Genomic DNA, 15,528 nt, shown 5'->3' on the forward strand with positions numbered 1-15,528 from the left:
GGAAATTTATTTTGCAGAAAGAGGGTTTTGATCTATATTTACTATATTGTTGTATAGCTGGATTCACTATATTGCTATATCCAGATGTTTAGTCTATCTTTAGCTGTTACACACTACAAAAATAAAGCAGTTTGACAGCACTTTAATTGTCAAGGCTCTATCCTGTGGAACTCTAGGATCTGTAGTTTGGTGAGGAATTCAGTCTGTTCTGTGTGAGAGCTCTTCAAATCTCAGGATCTGTAGGATAGAGTTATGCCAATTAAAATGTTGTCAGACTGCTTTATTTCTGCAGTGTGGACACACCCTTTGAGTATGAAAATAAGAATGTGTAAAGCTTACATTATTGCAGTGCATTGTAGATTAAGCTGTCCTTTAAAATAATTCAAAACTATAGTTAACTATAACATAACAGCAAGTTTACTCACTGAGACTGCTTATATGGAACATGCCACATCTGTGTAGGACAATTCCAAAGTTTGAAACAATTTATAATCAGGTTATCTCAGACTACCATCTTGTGCATAAAACTCTCCTTGTCCAAATTTTTCATTGGAAGCCTTTCCGCAGGTCCCTCCACTACCTCAGATGAAGCAGGTGGGAACCTGGAATAGTTTTCCATGACCTCTTGTCTGGCATGGACTTTGCTATCTTTTCAACACCATCAGAATCAAGATATTTTCATTTACTGAGACTTTCAGTAACTCAGTTTTCATCTAATGACTTTATTTAACTTTAGAGAAGCTCTTTGCTGGTGGTCTTTTTAATAGGAAGAAATTTCCACTGATGTTTTGTTTTAATACTGCTGTTATGAGAAGTTTCCAACTACCAAAAAACGTTATGCTTTGTACATTATACTTTATGCTTTAATACCTTATTGAAATTTATACTATAAAGTATATGTCTACTTTATACCTTATGGAAATTAATAATAGTTGTAAAAGGAAGAGAAGCATCTGAATATACTAAAAAATAACTATGAGAAAGTTTGGTGTTTGCAACTTCATGTTGATAAAGGAAATGGGAATTTCATTTTAAACCAGTTTCTTCTTTGTGGTCCCTGTGACTCACACAAATGGGTTATCCTGTACCTGTGCAGTACATCATTTGGAACCAATATAGAGCATTACATAAGCATTTTGATGGTAGCCTTATCAATCTCTGGCACCCCTTTATAGGGGCCTTTCTACTAAAACTGCCAGTTCTTTTTCAGACACCGTTTTTACAGCATTAATAAGAACCATGTTCTTCAGGCTGGCCTTCACTTTTCTTGAAGGATGCCAGCCTTCTTTGGCTTCACTAATCCCAGGAATATGCCTGGTTATTTGCTGGTTGTCGTGGTGCTGGGATTTGAGACTGCATTCACCCCTTGGGTTAATTCTTTCACTGGCATCCTTCAAAAAAAGTGCCTTCTGTGGCAATAAGATCACAGAAAGGGATGGACATCTGAAGTGTCATGTCCGTCTTGGCACAGCTCATGTGGTTGCCTCTTTTGCCGACTCTACCACCTTTTCGCCTCAGGTGAAATAGAACAGAGAGGTGCATCTGAAAGCTTTCTTATATGAACCATTTTTTTATTATTTATTTATTTACAGTATTTATACCCTGTCCTTCAGCCCTAAAGGATTACAATTCAACTCAATACAATACAACTCAGAGCTGCTTACAATTATTGCTTCAATTAGATGGTTCCCTGTCCTCAGGCTTACAATCTAAAAAGACACAACACAAAAGGAGAAGGGAATGGTGGTGAGGAAGCGGATCAGGTTCAGCAGTTCTTCTCTCCCTCTGAAGCCCGGACCATGGCAGATACTGGAGGGAGGGCTTTTATTCTTAATTGATGCCAGGCCCAATGGTGTTGGGCCTGTCTTTTCACTCCCTCCAGGCCAGAAGATGACAGTTGGCAAGGAGGGAGGGCCTTCTTCTTCAGGCCCAGTGGTGTTGGGCCTGTCCTTTTTTATGCATTCTGATATGAAAGCATTCTTACATGCTTTCTTTTTGCTGGCAAACTAAGACATTTTTATTCAAGCAGGCTTTAAAAATATAATCATACCAGATTGGATTTTATATGGGGTGTGTGTTTTAGTTATGCCTTTTAACTTCTGTATATTTTAAAGTAATTGTATACTGTTTTTAGTTAGATGGTATTATTTGCTTTTAATTTTAATTTTAATTTTTAATTTGGTTGGTATGGGACCAGTGGAGACAGCTGCTTCTTCTAAGTCTACTTTGGCCTGAGTCCCAGCTTCTGGCTCTTCTGTTTATCTTGCAGTCATGTGTTTGCAGGCCCTGCCGTGCTCACAATGACAGGATCCACTTCTCAAAGAGATCGCCCTCTTTGAATATTGGAGATCCCATGTTGTTTCTTCAACTGCATTGGGGGGGGGGGGGGGAGTTCTGTTATGCATCAATCCCCAGAGATGTATCTGCGGATGAATTTCTTAAGTCTCCTCCCTGTTGTGATTGTTTCTGTTTCACCTGTTCAGCCTTCCACATTGGGATTGCTTCTTGCTAGACTGCTACCTCCCTTACCTTCTCTATTATGTCAATGGTCACTTCAGTCGTGGTCCAGATGTTTCTCTGCTTCTTCTACTGATTCTACCTCATTCTGGAGCTCTAGGAGGTTTCATTGGTCTTGACACTCTGTACAATATGGCCGTCATAGATGAGATTCTTGAGGTTGAGCTCCACAGATTCTTTATATTCCCAATACAGAAGCTCTCCAACTTTTTATAGTCCCTGTTTGCATACTTAACTCATACTTAACACTATCAGAATAAAGCTTCTCTGATGTATTATCAGGGCCATAAACACTCCCAGACTCATCACCAGGAACACCCACAGCAGCCACACTGGTCCAGCCTTGCAGGAGATACCATCGGTGGCACATCAGGAACCTGTCCTGTCTAGAGCTCAAACGATCCAATCTATACTGAATCACTACTCTCAGACTACTCAGCTATCAACCTCAATGGAGGGTCCCATTTCAACTTAGGTCCTTCAACTCATCTACCTGATCCTCTCATTCTGACTCAGTCATCCTTCCAGTATGGAAGTCTCCTCCAGCATTCTGGGTGAGGTAGATCCTTCTTCTCTCATGAATTATTTGAACGCATTCATGGGACAGATTATGAGAATGGTGAAGTCATTAAATTTGGCTGTAATACAGCTGCATGCACAAACTGATGACCCAGCTTTCACTGCCTACAGACAGACTACTGTTCCAGCTCCTTTGCTCATGCTCCCATACTTTCTGCAGTTCATTTGAAAATCCTGGATGGCCCCTTCTTCCATACCAATGCATCCAAAAGAACAGTAGTCCTTTGCATTGTACATTCCTTGGCTTGGTCAGCACCCTAAGCCAAATTCAGTCATTGCTGATGCAGCTCAGTCTCAGCAACCTGGGAGTTACACTTGACAGCACTAGAGGGTAAAAAGTGGGACTCAATGGATGGGAAGTTTTATTCCTCTTCTGCCCTCATCTGTAAAATTTCCAGCTAGTATAGATGTATGTCACCAGCTGCTCTGGGAGAAACTAACTGCCATTTTCAGTAAACTGGGAGATGAAGATTGTGGAGTAGTGTAGGTCTGAGGCTCATAAGCTGGCTGCATAAACAGTTCCTGACTTCCCACCACATGGCAGACTATGAGGTTAGGTTTTGCTTGCATCTCTAGCACTATGAAGACATGCCTGGCTTCAGTCTTTAGGGCTTTCTGATCTGATACATTCAGTCATTGAAGACCTGCCCTTCGAAGATGGTAGTCTTATCAGTGCTGATACCAATACAAAACTGGAGCATCACAAGATGTAGTCCACTATCAAAAAGCGTATGGTCAATCACCTAAATCCAGCTTGTTCTAAGTCCAACTCCACCTGGTACAGATATGGTTGGACCTCAAAGTGTGCTTACAGCCCCTCTCGAACTCAGTATCATCATACCCTTCTGCTGTCTTCCTCTGCTGGGCATAAGCCGATCCCTTCTGTCCCCAAGTTCAAGTCTGCCCTTTCCAAGAAACATCAGAGTGATTCCTCTAAATGTTCCCTTTCCCAACTTTTTCCTGGACAACTACCTTGGTATCACCAATGCTTATGCCACCACAACAGGCTTGAGAAATTTTATCCTGCTTGGGCCACCATTACTTCAGATTCATGGGTTTTTTTTACATCATCACAAGAGGTTATGCCATTGAATTCTGGAAGTATCCTCCTTCAGGCATTTTTCATACTACACTTCCCTCAGTCATACTACTTTAGGAGGTGAAAATTCTCTTGCAAAAAGGGACAAGACTTCATCAAGGATTCTTCTCACATTACTTCATCATAACTAAGAAGGATGGGGATCTGCATTACATACTGGACTTCCCAGGTGTCAATTATTACATTTGTCCATGATGTGTCAGGATGGTGACTCTCAACTCTATCACTCACTTGATGCAGGATGGTGATTGGTTCCTCACTCTGGACCTGAAGGATGTTTACTTGCTCATTTTGGTTCAGTTGTCACATTCACGTTTCTCTTCTCTGCAGTAGGGAAGCAAAATTATTGGTTCTTAATTCTTCGGTCTCAACAGTGTTCCCCATGTTTTTACTAAGGTAGTGGCATGGGTAACAACTTTTATGGTAGCAAGGTGTCGTCCTTTGCCCTTATATAGACGATTGGTTGATTGTAGTTCCCACCAGGTGACAGCTCCTACTAGACATAGGTATTGGTGTCTTTTCAGACAACTGGGCCTCATCCTGAACAGAGAGAAATCTCTCTGGGTTCCTACTCAGAAGGTAAGATTCATCCGTGCAATCCTGGATTTGAAGCCCAGGCTGCTTTCCTCCCAGAATACTGGTTCTCAACATTGTGTTGGTTGTTCTTACACAGTTTTTCCTACAGAAGACTCAGGACCAGACATCTGCAAGTAATGTTGGGCTACATGGTATTCACAACATTGGTCACGCATCATGCCAGGCTCCAAATGCTGTCCCTGCAAACCTAGTTTATTTCTCATTTCAATCTGCTTCTAGATTCTGCTAAGAAGTGACTCACCATTCTAAGGACTGTTCAGTTTTCTCTTTGGTGGTGGTTGGAGGTAGCCCACATCCAAAGCTGCATTCCTTAAGTTAATTTTACAGAGCAATACATGGTTGGTTAATTGAAATCAATACTTTCATTTGGTACTTAGTTAGAACACAAACTTGCCAATGGTGACTTCCTGATATCATGGAATTTCTACTATCATTTATTGCTATTTTGAAAATCTGGCAATGCTACCTGTAGACCTGTTCCCAAGTATACCAAGGCATTTATTTAATGAATTCTAATTATGTATTAGGATGAAAATTAATATAAACAGTAAACATAATCTAAAAATATGTTGTGCAGTTTTAGCTCTGTATATGTTAAATGGAAGGGCTGATAGTTGTAATCCACATCCTTTAAACCATTGATAGTGCATATGAGGTCTGGTTCAGGTTTTGTTGGTTTGTGCACAAAGACAATTTTTAATATATATACACACACACACACACACACACACACACACACTTGTATTTATTTTACTTTTTAATTCTATGTTTATTTTAGTTAAGCTTCTGTAGAGGATGCTGCTGACAGCTGCAAATTGTGCAGAATATACAAGATTTCCCTTTTGTCTATAAGGATCAAACAAAGTTGTCAAATGAAAATATTGGCATAGACAGGTTGTAGAAACTTGGACTACACTGACTGACATCATTTATCCATCTTTCTTTCCTTTTACAGTATCGGTCAGGTCGGGATCCTCAACGAGGCTCTGACAACATTTCCACCAAGTCCTCTGACAGTGATGTCAGTGATGTGTCAGCAGTATCGAGGACCAGCAGTGCTTCCCGTTTTAGCAGCACAAGCTACATGTCTGTGCAATCAGAAAGACCTAGAGGGAACAAAAAGATAAGGTAAGTGACTGTAAAATAACAATTTACATGTTAGTTTTTAACTTCTTTATATTTCTCTTCTGCTAGTTCTGCTTCTTATATTTCATTCCAAAAATAAAGCTTCCAAAAAGCTTTCTAAACTGTTTTTTTTTTAATTTTCTGTGACAGTGAAGTATTTTCCTGTTAAGAACTGGAATCTTTTTATTTATAAAATTATCTTATTGCTGACCGTTCGAACTGAAAGCTATATTTTAAAATACAAATTGAAGCCCCCCCAACCCTGTGATGATTTTGACATATAATTTAAAGGCCATGATAATACTTTACAGGTTATTATACAAAGTCATGTATAAATTTTAAGAAGGATTTATATCTAAATATATCCTCTTTAGAACCTTGGAAGGGACATGTCTGTGCCCTAATTATTTCCTAGACTATTCCTGAGAATAGTCTAGCATGCTTTTCTGTCATCTTTGCATTTTTCCATTTATTCATGATCTGCCTGTTAAATTTCTTTTTTGCTTGTTGAATGCATGTTCAGTTTCTCTCCATTCCTCCTAATTAGCCTCTGTCTTCTTTTTCCGTTTGTTTGCATGCTTCCTCACTTTTTATAAACTTCAGAAGATCAAAAGAGGGAGGGGAGGAAGGGGATGGGGAGATATTCCCAGAAGAGGAGGAGAATCAGGATCTTGAGAAACAGGTGAAAGATGAACAAGTTGATGAACAGGGGGAAGGGGAAGAGGTGACAGAAAACTGTGATAAGGAAGAACAGAAAGAACCAGAAGAGAATGAAGGGCCCCAAGATGAACAAACTGAGGAAGGGACAGAAAAAGGAAATAAAGAGGATTTGGAAAGGACATACTCCCAAGATGATCTCAGGTAAAATAGCTTTCCATTTATTAGTGAGTTCTTTGTGTTTTCCCCATCATTCCCCGAGTCTGTCTCCTGCACTCCTCTCTCCTTTCCAATAGTTTGTTGCTTACATTTCCCTTTTCTTGCCATCATTTTTAATTTCAGCCACCCATAGGACAAATGCTCTCTTTCATGAAATGCTTCTGCATTTGTAGTTCAACTGTAATGAATTACAGTTATATGCATCCATATGTATAGTGTAATGATTAAGACCACCAGTTATGAACTGTACTCCCTTGGTTCAAATGAAGTAAGAAGTCTCTAAGCAGGTTTAGGAAAGCTTGCAGAAGTTTTGTTAAACTCTTGTTGAAAGCAAAATCAAGAATATATGCAATTGAGCAAACCAGAAGAATGAATCATCCTAAGAACAAAACTTTAGCTCTTTTAAATGCATTTCTTCCCTTATGAAGATGCAGTTACTTACACAATTCCAATGTGGATCAGTGAGGGGTTCAATCCAACTACTTCTTAGTTGCAGAAATAAGACTCAAGCCACCAACTGATTCTGAAACTTTGCACTTTACTTAAGTACCTCACATCCCATTAGGGACTCTGCATAAAAAGTAAGCAAAAAATATTGGTAGTCTAAACTTAATAACTACATCCAATGATAGCAGTGCCATTGAATCAATGAAAGTATACAAGTTTATCAAGTTAATGTTGATACTGTTGAGTTTATTCTAGTTAGAACTTACATTTGAATTTAGGGCAAATGTTTAAATACTGCAGCAGGCCCTTCCCTTGTGCAGGGGATTCGTTCCGGATCACTCCACATAAGGGGATATCCGTGTATGCTTGCACCCCATTCCAAACAATGGGGCGCATGCTTGTGGATCAGGGCAGCATGCACACCCATTTAATTGTTGCATGGCTTCCACGTAAGCTGAAAGCCGTGTATAGTGTGCCTGCATATGGCACAAGCGCACTGTATTATACAACACAGTGCACTTGAATCAAATGATATTAGTACAGTAAATGTATGTAGTAAAATATTAATATAGACAGTGCAGATTGTTGTAGCAGATTTCAAGCTTTTCATCACTCAGAGATCAAATGGAAGGGTCGAATGCAAACCTTTAGATATGTTAATACAATTTAACTTTATTGAACATCAAAATGACTTCAACGTGCCTCGGACTTTTAAAAACATTTTTAGACATATCACCACATCACTCCTGCATGAACTGCACCCTGTTGGGAAATTCTGACTTTCACATATCATCTGTTCTGATCAGAGAGGCCGTTGTGGTATCACATCAAGCAGAGGAGACAAAGCCAGACACTGAAAGATTTTGTTTAATGGCTGCAACAGTTGTTTTATAACAAAGAAAGCATAACTCTCATATAGCTATGATGGGTCCCAACACCATGGAAGAAATGATTCCAGAAACTCCTTTTTCTCAAGCATGTGCACACAACAGAGAACAAGTTTCACTCCATACTTCCATTAGCACTGGAAAAACAAGATGTATTTTCATGAATTCTTATCTAGTACTCTACTCAGTGCCAGGACCATGGTAATTGGGTGGACTGTCCTTTTACCTGTGACAAAGTTAAAATAGCTCTTTTATGCTTGCTTTGAGCTGTGTACTAGTGTGCACTGTACAACTACCCACAAGTCCCACTGATAGCAAGGACCACACTCCTTAAATCACCCATCTTGTAAATCGTAAGATTGGAACATGTCCAGAGGTCATAAATTAAGCTCCATGCCATACAGAAGAGCATGTGTATATTTGACTGAAATGTTAATGCTCAAAACTTAAGTAATATTATCATAGGCAAGGAATATGCTTAGATGCCTTAATCGGGTCCAGTCTTCTTAATTCATGTATTGATTTCACAATAGTTTTATTAAGTAGTTTCCTATTAGTAGAGTTTCCCATTTTTATAATCAGAGTATATCCATATGCAACATTTAGATATCATAATTGCCTATGATTTATTATTATAAGAAAAAGTCTTACCTTCTCCAGTGGCTCAGAGAATTTTGGGTGCTTTTAGTACTCTTTGATGCTAATCACAACTTAATCACATCCAAATTGAGAGGATTTCAGATGTTTTACTATTGTTTTAAACTAATTGCTGATTGTTGTAACAAAATGTAGACAGTCTCAACTATGGTTGGTTGAAACAAACCAACTTCAAGCCATGGGTTATGAGGCTAGTTTGTTTCAAATAAGGATAGTTAAGATTTACTGTTATTAAGCAAACATTTTTCTTGATAGGTCAATGCTGTCAGAAGCTGGAGTGTTCTGACATTTCCTAAACCACATCAGATTGTTAAAATTTTAGGGTGTTGACTTCCAAGTTATCAAATATTTCTGGAATTTTAATTTTCAGTTTATTGTGTAAAAGTTATTGTGCTCATAGATACAGCTTGTGGTCCTGTAAATGCACCAAAAGTTAGATGTTAGATACTGCTAAAAAATCTAATATTCTAGAAAAAGAAGCTTCTATTCATTTACAGTATTTGTAGTGTTTCTTCAATGAATCATACTTGAATGAGTCAATTTCCTAATGATAGCCTAGTCATTCATAGCATTTATGCTTAGTGAATGTTGCTTCCTACACTGATTCTTTTGGTCATAATTATTCTTAAGTCATAATTACTTGGTAAAAGTGGACATCTTTATCTCCCACTGTTTCTTCTTATCTTCTTCATTGCTGTTTGTGTTTTATTTCTGACATTTGACTTCATTCAGATTCTGTAAATATGTCCAACTTAACAAATAAATTATAGAAGCGTCTTGTAAAAATAATTCACAGTGTACATATGTTAAGGGTTTTATAGGTCACATTCTTGACAGCAGGAAAGTACTCAATGTTTTATAAAACCTTGGGTTAGTGGCTAACTATACATGATGTAGAGGCCTAATAAGGTTATTAAAAAGGAAATGAAGTTTTGAAGGGGGAAAGGGTTACATCAGAGAGGTAACAGAGGGAAGGCCTTTGGGTGTTTGTTTTTAGGCTGTGAGTCTTCTCTAAAGGAAGAGGCTAGACTTATTTTGTCCCTGTTGTTTTTCCACTGGCAGGCAAAGAACTTTTTATGCAGTGGGTCTTCGGCAACTAGGGATATGAAGAAAGATGGTTAATTGTCTTTTTCTTTGTGACATGTAGAGACAGTCTACATGCCACTGAGAATTTGCTGACCTTCACAAGATTTCTTGCCTTCAGCATGAGACCTAGGCAATTGCTTTTTTAATGTTTAGTTTTCAAAATTAGTTTTTTCCCCATTGTAGAGCTAAACAGACACACACAGCAGGAAGAAGTCCCATTTGGGACTGTGATGGTGGCCCACTTTGAGAGCAGGCCGTGTGCTCCCTGAGGTTCTGGGCCAATCGTGGCCCAATTGCAGCTGGAACGGCCAGAGGCCACTGCTAGCTGCCGGTCTATTTTACCCCTTCATCCCAATATTATTTTGCATATGGCTTTTAGCTTTATTTATAGTTTCATTACTTTTTAAAAGTGGGGCACAACACATTGTAACTACACCCTTCCCTGCGTAATGTACCAATAACATTTCCCTTGAAGGAGTACAACAAATCAGGTAGAAGAAAGGAATTTGAATGGAAAATCAGCACTAGGGTTAGGCATTACAAAGTCTCCATCCCCATATACCCTTCTTCTGCTTCAAATGCTTAGCAGTTGAAGTACACACACACACACACACACACACACACACACACACACCCCGCAGCTGAAAAACACATGCTGTCTTTGTACACTCTTGCAAATCAGCATAATATATTTCTTCCACAATTATATTTTTTTCCTTTTTAATTGTTTTTCTAATTAAGAATCACACTTGTAAAGCTCAAAAGTGAAAACAAAATTACTTCAGGATTATGTTAATTGGAGATTACAATGGTTGTAGAAGACAAATCAAATACACTTTAGTTAATAGTGTATCTTAATTTAACTGTCACATGGTATTCCTGGCTGTTTAAAATTATCCCCTAATGTTATTTACGAAGTCATTATCACCCTGCTTCTCTATAACAGAATTTATATTGAGCTTTCTTGACTTCTGGTGTGGTTACTAATTAGAGGGAACTTCTCTATAACAAGTTTTTAATTTATTGAATAAAACTGTATCTTCTTAAATTGAGGCTGTGTCATGATTTCTCTTCTTATCTCATATATTTTTTTACAATATGTTGCCTCCAATTTGAAGCACTATGAAAATAGCCCTTTCTATATTATTTATATGACATGATTTAAAAAAATCTGCATTTTTTAGTTTTGCTTTCAGGTCATGCTGTAATTCAGCTGAATGATTCACTTCACTTTTCTTGATTTTAATGTTTTATTGCTGGCTTTAAGCTGGGGTGTATTCTTTTTTCCTCCTGCTTAGAAAAATCATTTAAGGGTGAACATGACTTCAACTGGAGCTGAACACATGATTAAAGTTATCTAATTCAATTATGTATCCCAAAGCACATAATTTTAGTTACTCTTCTAAAGCATGGATGCTTTGCAGGGGCAGAACAACGCTGCCTGTAAAATAGTTATTAATGGCAGGAGCATCATAATTGGCATTACATTTGAAATGTATGTGTCTGCCACAAAAGCTGTTAGCTTTTTATCATGTAAGATATGCCTAATAGTGGACTAGTCTCACAGGTTACTTATTTTCTACTTTAAAATTCAGCTGCCTGATTATATTTATTACTAATATTATTATTAATGTAAGATCTGGCCTTTTTTCTATATCTGTATGACATCATAAATGTGACAGGGCTACAGCTCAATAAAGAAGACAACACTTCCAAAGAGAGCTAATCAAAGATCATTCACATCCAGTCATACGCTTGGTCAGGATATCATAAAGTCCAAGATACTGAACCCTTATTACCTAGTAAACAATATTCGTGGCTACTGCCACAATGCAGAATTAATGGTCATCACTTTAATTGTTATGGCTCCATTCTGTGGAATTCTGGGATTTGTAGTTTGTTGTGGCATCAGAGCTCTCTGACAGAGACGGCTAAATATCTCACAAAAGTACAAATCCTAGAATTCCATAGCATTGATCCATGACAGTTAAAGCAGTGTCAAGCTGTATTAATTCTGCAGTTCAGATGCAGCCAATGTGATCTCCAGATTGTTTCATTAAAAAAACAACAATCGGATTATTTTAATCTTCTCTTCAAAGTGGGTGGTTATAACACATTTCTTTAGTGGGCATGACTCCTGATAATGTATCTGAGTAGGCCTCCCAATTCATAATGTATCAGTGTCTTTCAAATTTAACAAAAGAAGAACCATCATTGTTTCAAATAAATTGTTTTTGCAACCCAAGGTGCTATTCTGCAGTCATAGAATGAATGAGATAACTCATTTTATACAGAATGCATGTGCTCATGAACATTTTTTAAGGAAAAAATGAATGGCACTACTTTCCAATAGACACTTCTCATGTGAAGTCGAAGGCTTTCATGGCTGGCATCCATAGTTTTTTGTGGGTTTTTCAGGCTATATGGCCATGTTCTAGAAGAGTTTATTCCTTGTGTATCGCCTGCATCTGTGGCTGGCATCTTCCGAGAATGCTGGCATGGAAGAGAGTTGGATATTTATATATACATACTGTATTACCCTGGCTAGGAAGGAGTGATTTCAATGTTAATCTGTGTATTGTTCTGTTGTTGGTGGCAAGGCCTCAGTGTTGGAGGATATGCAAAGAGGATTAGTGTCTACTTAATTAGTGATCTGTGGGGCTCAACAGACTGCCTCAAAAGGGCAAGGTGGAGCTGCCCGTTTTTGCTTCTGAGGGAGCCCGCAGCAACCAAACTGTGCAGGCTCCCTCCGCACCAAAAAGAACCCGCTAAAAGCGATGTTTTTTGGCATGCATGGGCACCTCCATCAGTGTGCCATTAACACACTATGGCATATCAATGATGCAAGTGGGGTACCTCAACGTGCAGACGCAGCACTGTGCTTGTGCCATCATGGCGGCCCCCATGTGATGGCCCCACTGCTGCACGCTAGGGCTCGGGAGTGTGTGGTTACTGCACACTCCCAAGTCCTAAGTTTGGCCTGAGGACGACACTTCCCGCCTGTCTGTACCAGGCCATCGTCTACTGGGAAAACCCCTGACCCTGGGTGGTTTCTCATTTGCATTTGCTGAGTCCTGATTTTGCTGTTTTTCAAGAATGATAGCCAAATTTTGTTCCCTTTAAGGGTTTCTTCTTTCCTGTTGAAGTTGTCCAGGTATTGTGGATTTCAATGGCTTCCGTGTGCATTCTGACCTGGTAGTTGTTGGCATGGTCCAGAATGTCAGTGTTTTCAGACAGCATTTTATGTCCAGGATGGTTTAAAATGTGTTTTGCTACTGCTGATTTTTCAGGCTGACTCAGTCTGCAGTGTCTCTCATGTTCCTTGATCTGTGTTTGAACACTATGTTTGGTGGTCCCTGCGTAGACTTGTCCGCAGCTGCATGGTATGCGGTAAACTCCTACGGCTCTGAAAGGGTTTCTCTTGTCTTTCACTAAGTGCAACATTTGCTAGAATTTCTTGGTTGGTTTATAAACCATTTGGAGGTTGTGTTTCCTCACCAGTTTCCCTATTCTGCCCATGATTATTTTGATGTATGGTAAAAAATACCTTCCCTTTGGGTGGTTGCTTGTCTTCACTTCTCTAGGTTTTTCAGGGTCTGGCAGCCCTTCTGATGTCTGAGTTGAAATAACCATTAGCCTGTTGAGCCCAGTCTAGGTGCTTCAATTCATCTTCCAAGAAATGGGGTTCACAGATCCTTTTTGCCTGGTCTACCAGTGTTTTTATTGTGCTTCTTTTTTGTCCTGGGTGATGGTTGGAGTTCTTGTGCAGGTATCTGTCCGTGTGTTTTTTGTATACTGTGTGGCCCAAACATTGCTTCGGTTTGTGGATGACTAGGACATCCAAGAATGGCAGTGTTCCTTCCTTTTCTTTTTCCATTGTGAACTGGATGTTAGGGTGAATGTTGTTCAGATGGTTCAGAAACACACCCAGATCTTCTTCTCCGTGGCTCCAAATGGTGAAAGTGTCATCCATATATCAGAACTATGTTGTGGGCTTTTTTGGTGTGTTTCCAGGGCTTGCTTTTCAAAGTGTTCCATGTAAAAGTTTGCCATCACAGGGTTCAGAGTGCTTCCCATTGCTACCCCTTCCCTCTATTCGTAGAATCCATTGTCCCACTGGAAATCGCTTGTGGTGAGGCAATGTTCGAACAGCGCTGTGATGTCTTCTGGATGCCATGGTGTCCATTATGGGGACTTTTGTGAACAAGGAGACCACATCAAAGCTGATTAGTATGTTTCCAGGTTTAAGCTCTAGGTTATTGATTTTTCCTATGAAGTGAGCTGAGCCCTTGATATAGTGGGGGGTTTGCCCTATATGGGTTTGTAATTGTGTGGCCAGAAACTTGGTCAACTCATATGTGGGGATCCAATGGCACTCACTATGGATCGGAGTGGAATGGAATCCTTGTGGATCTTGGGAAGTCCATACAGTCTTGGTAGGAGAGCCTCAGATTTGCACAAACTTTGTCTTGCAGTTAGCTGAATTGAGGGGTTTTTGATCAGGGCATTTGCTTTCCTGGTGATTTTGTTGGTAGGGTCTAGTTTCAGTTTTTTGTATATTGCAGAATCCAGGAGTTCCTTGATTTTTTGTTTGTACTGTTCTGTTTCCATGATTACTGTGGCATTGCCTTTGTCTGTTTGGAGACACTTCTCACTTTTAGCTGGCTCATAGCATATTGTCCCTGTCATAATTAGCTTACTTGCTAATTAGCTTACTTACTGTTCACTGCTATGATCTCTGGAATAGCGGTATATAAATAAAACAAATAATAATAATAATAATAATTATTATTATTATTATTATTATTATTCTGGCTAGATAACTACATGTGCTAAATTACTACCACATTTGATTATCATAAATTTGATACAGGCTTTATGACACCAGTAAGCTGGAAAGGACAATTTGGTCTGCCCCACATGGACTCTTCTGACCTCCAGTCCAGCCCTATAACTCACCTAGAACAGTATAGGAAGGGTGAACTTGCTAGCAAAGAACTACAAAGTTTTGTTTCTCTGACTACAGTGTTTTTAAGATTTAGTATCAGCACTGGTGGAAGGCCAAAGTGTGTCTTTGCACATATGCCTAAGGCACCTATGCTTAAGATCATATGATTTCCTGAATTAAAGCAGCAGCTTATAAAATCAGTATTATACTAACAGAAACAAGTATATGCATTTTGCCTTTGAACAAGAATCACATATGATTCTTCTTGTGAACTCCTCGGAACTGTTGTTTGCTGTTTTTGTTAATGAATCCAGGGCTGCCATGGGGACAAGAAACTTATCTAATTACATATGGACTACCTTATTCATATCCCTCCCTTTTTGAGCCTTTAGAAACATGATTTCAGAGGATTTAAGCCACTTGTTTTCTTCCCATTTCTCTTCTTGTCCTTTAGTGTGGTTCTAACTTGAACAATGATATGCAAAATGAATAGCAGATGCGCAAGAGTATGGTTTGCTTTTCATTCTAGGATATGATATAGTATTCCACTGAAGCTGTTTGTGTCCCAGGACAGTTCTAACTCCACTGAAGTCATACACTTATAACAAGCAAAGGAAGATAGCTATATTTTGGGGGGATTTTCAGTGAGGTACTGTAAATAAGTCTAGAAATTTTAGTCAAAAAAGTGATCCAAAAAACAGAGTTGACTT

General features: G+C 38.9%; 1 protein-coding gene across 49 annotated transcripts in view; it reads left to right on the plus strand.

Moving 5' to 3' along the window:
- RIMS2 (regulating synaptic membrane exocytosis 2) overlaps positions 1 to 15,528 on the plus strand; it is a 454,948-nt gene that overhangs the window by 396,108 nt on the left and 43,312 nt on the right. For 35 of the 49 annotated variants that reach the window (XM_089517761.1, XM_089517766.1, XM_089517768.1 and 32 more), the window contains 2 exons: positions 5,748 to 5,920; positions 6,521 to 6,778. In XM_089517761.1, the coding sequence (XP_089373887.1) occupies positions 5,748 to 5,920; positions 6,521 to 6,778 (431 nt within the window). The remainder of the gene's footprint in view (positions 1 to 5,747; positions 5,921 to 6,520; positions 6,779 to 15,528) is intronic. The other 14 variants (XM_089517813.1, XM_089517793.1, XM_089517795.1 and 11 more) reach the window with 1 other exon arrangement.

This window comes from Sceloporus occidentalis, unplaced genomic scaffold (assembly GCF_023333645.1).
Source record: "Sceloporus occidentalis isolate IW3139 unplaced genomic scaffold, rSceOcc1.0.p SCAF_3, whole genome shotgun sequence".
Lineage (NCBI taxonomy): Eukaryota > Metazoa > Chordata > Lepidosauria > Squamata > Phrynosomatidae > Sceloporus > Sceloporus occidentalis.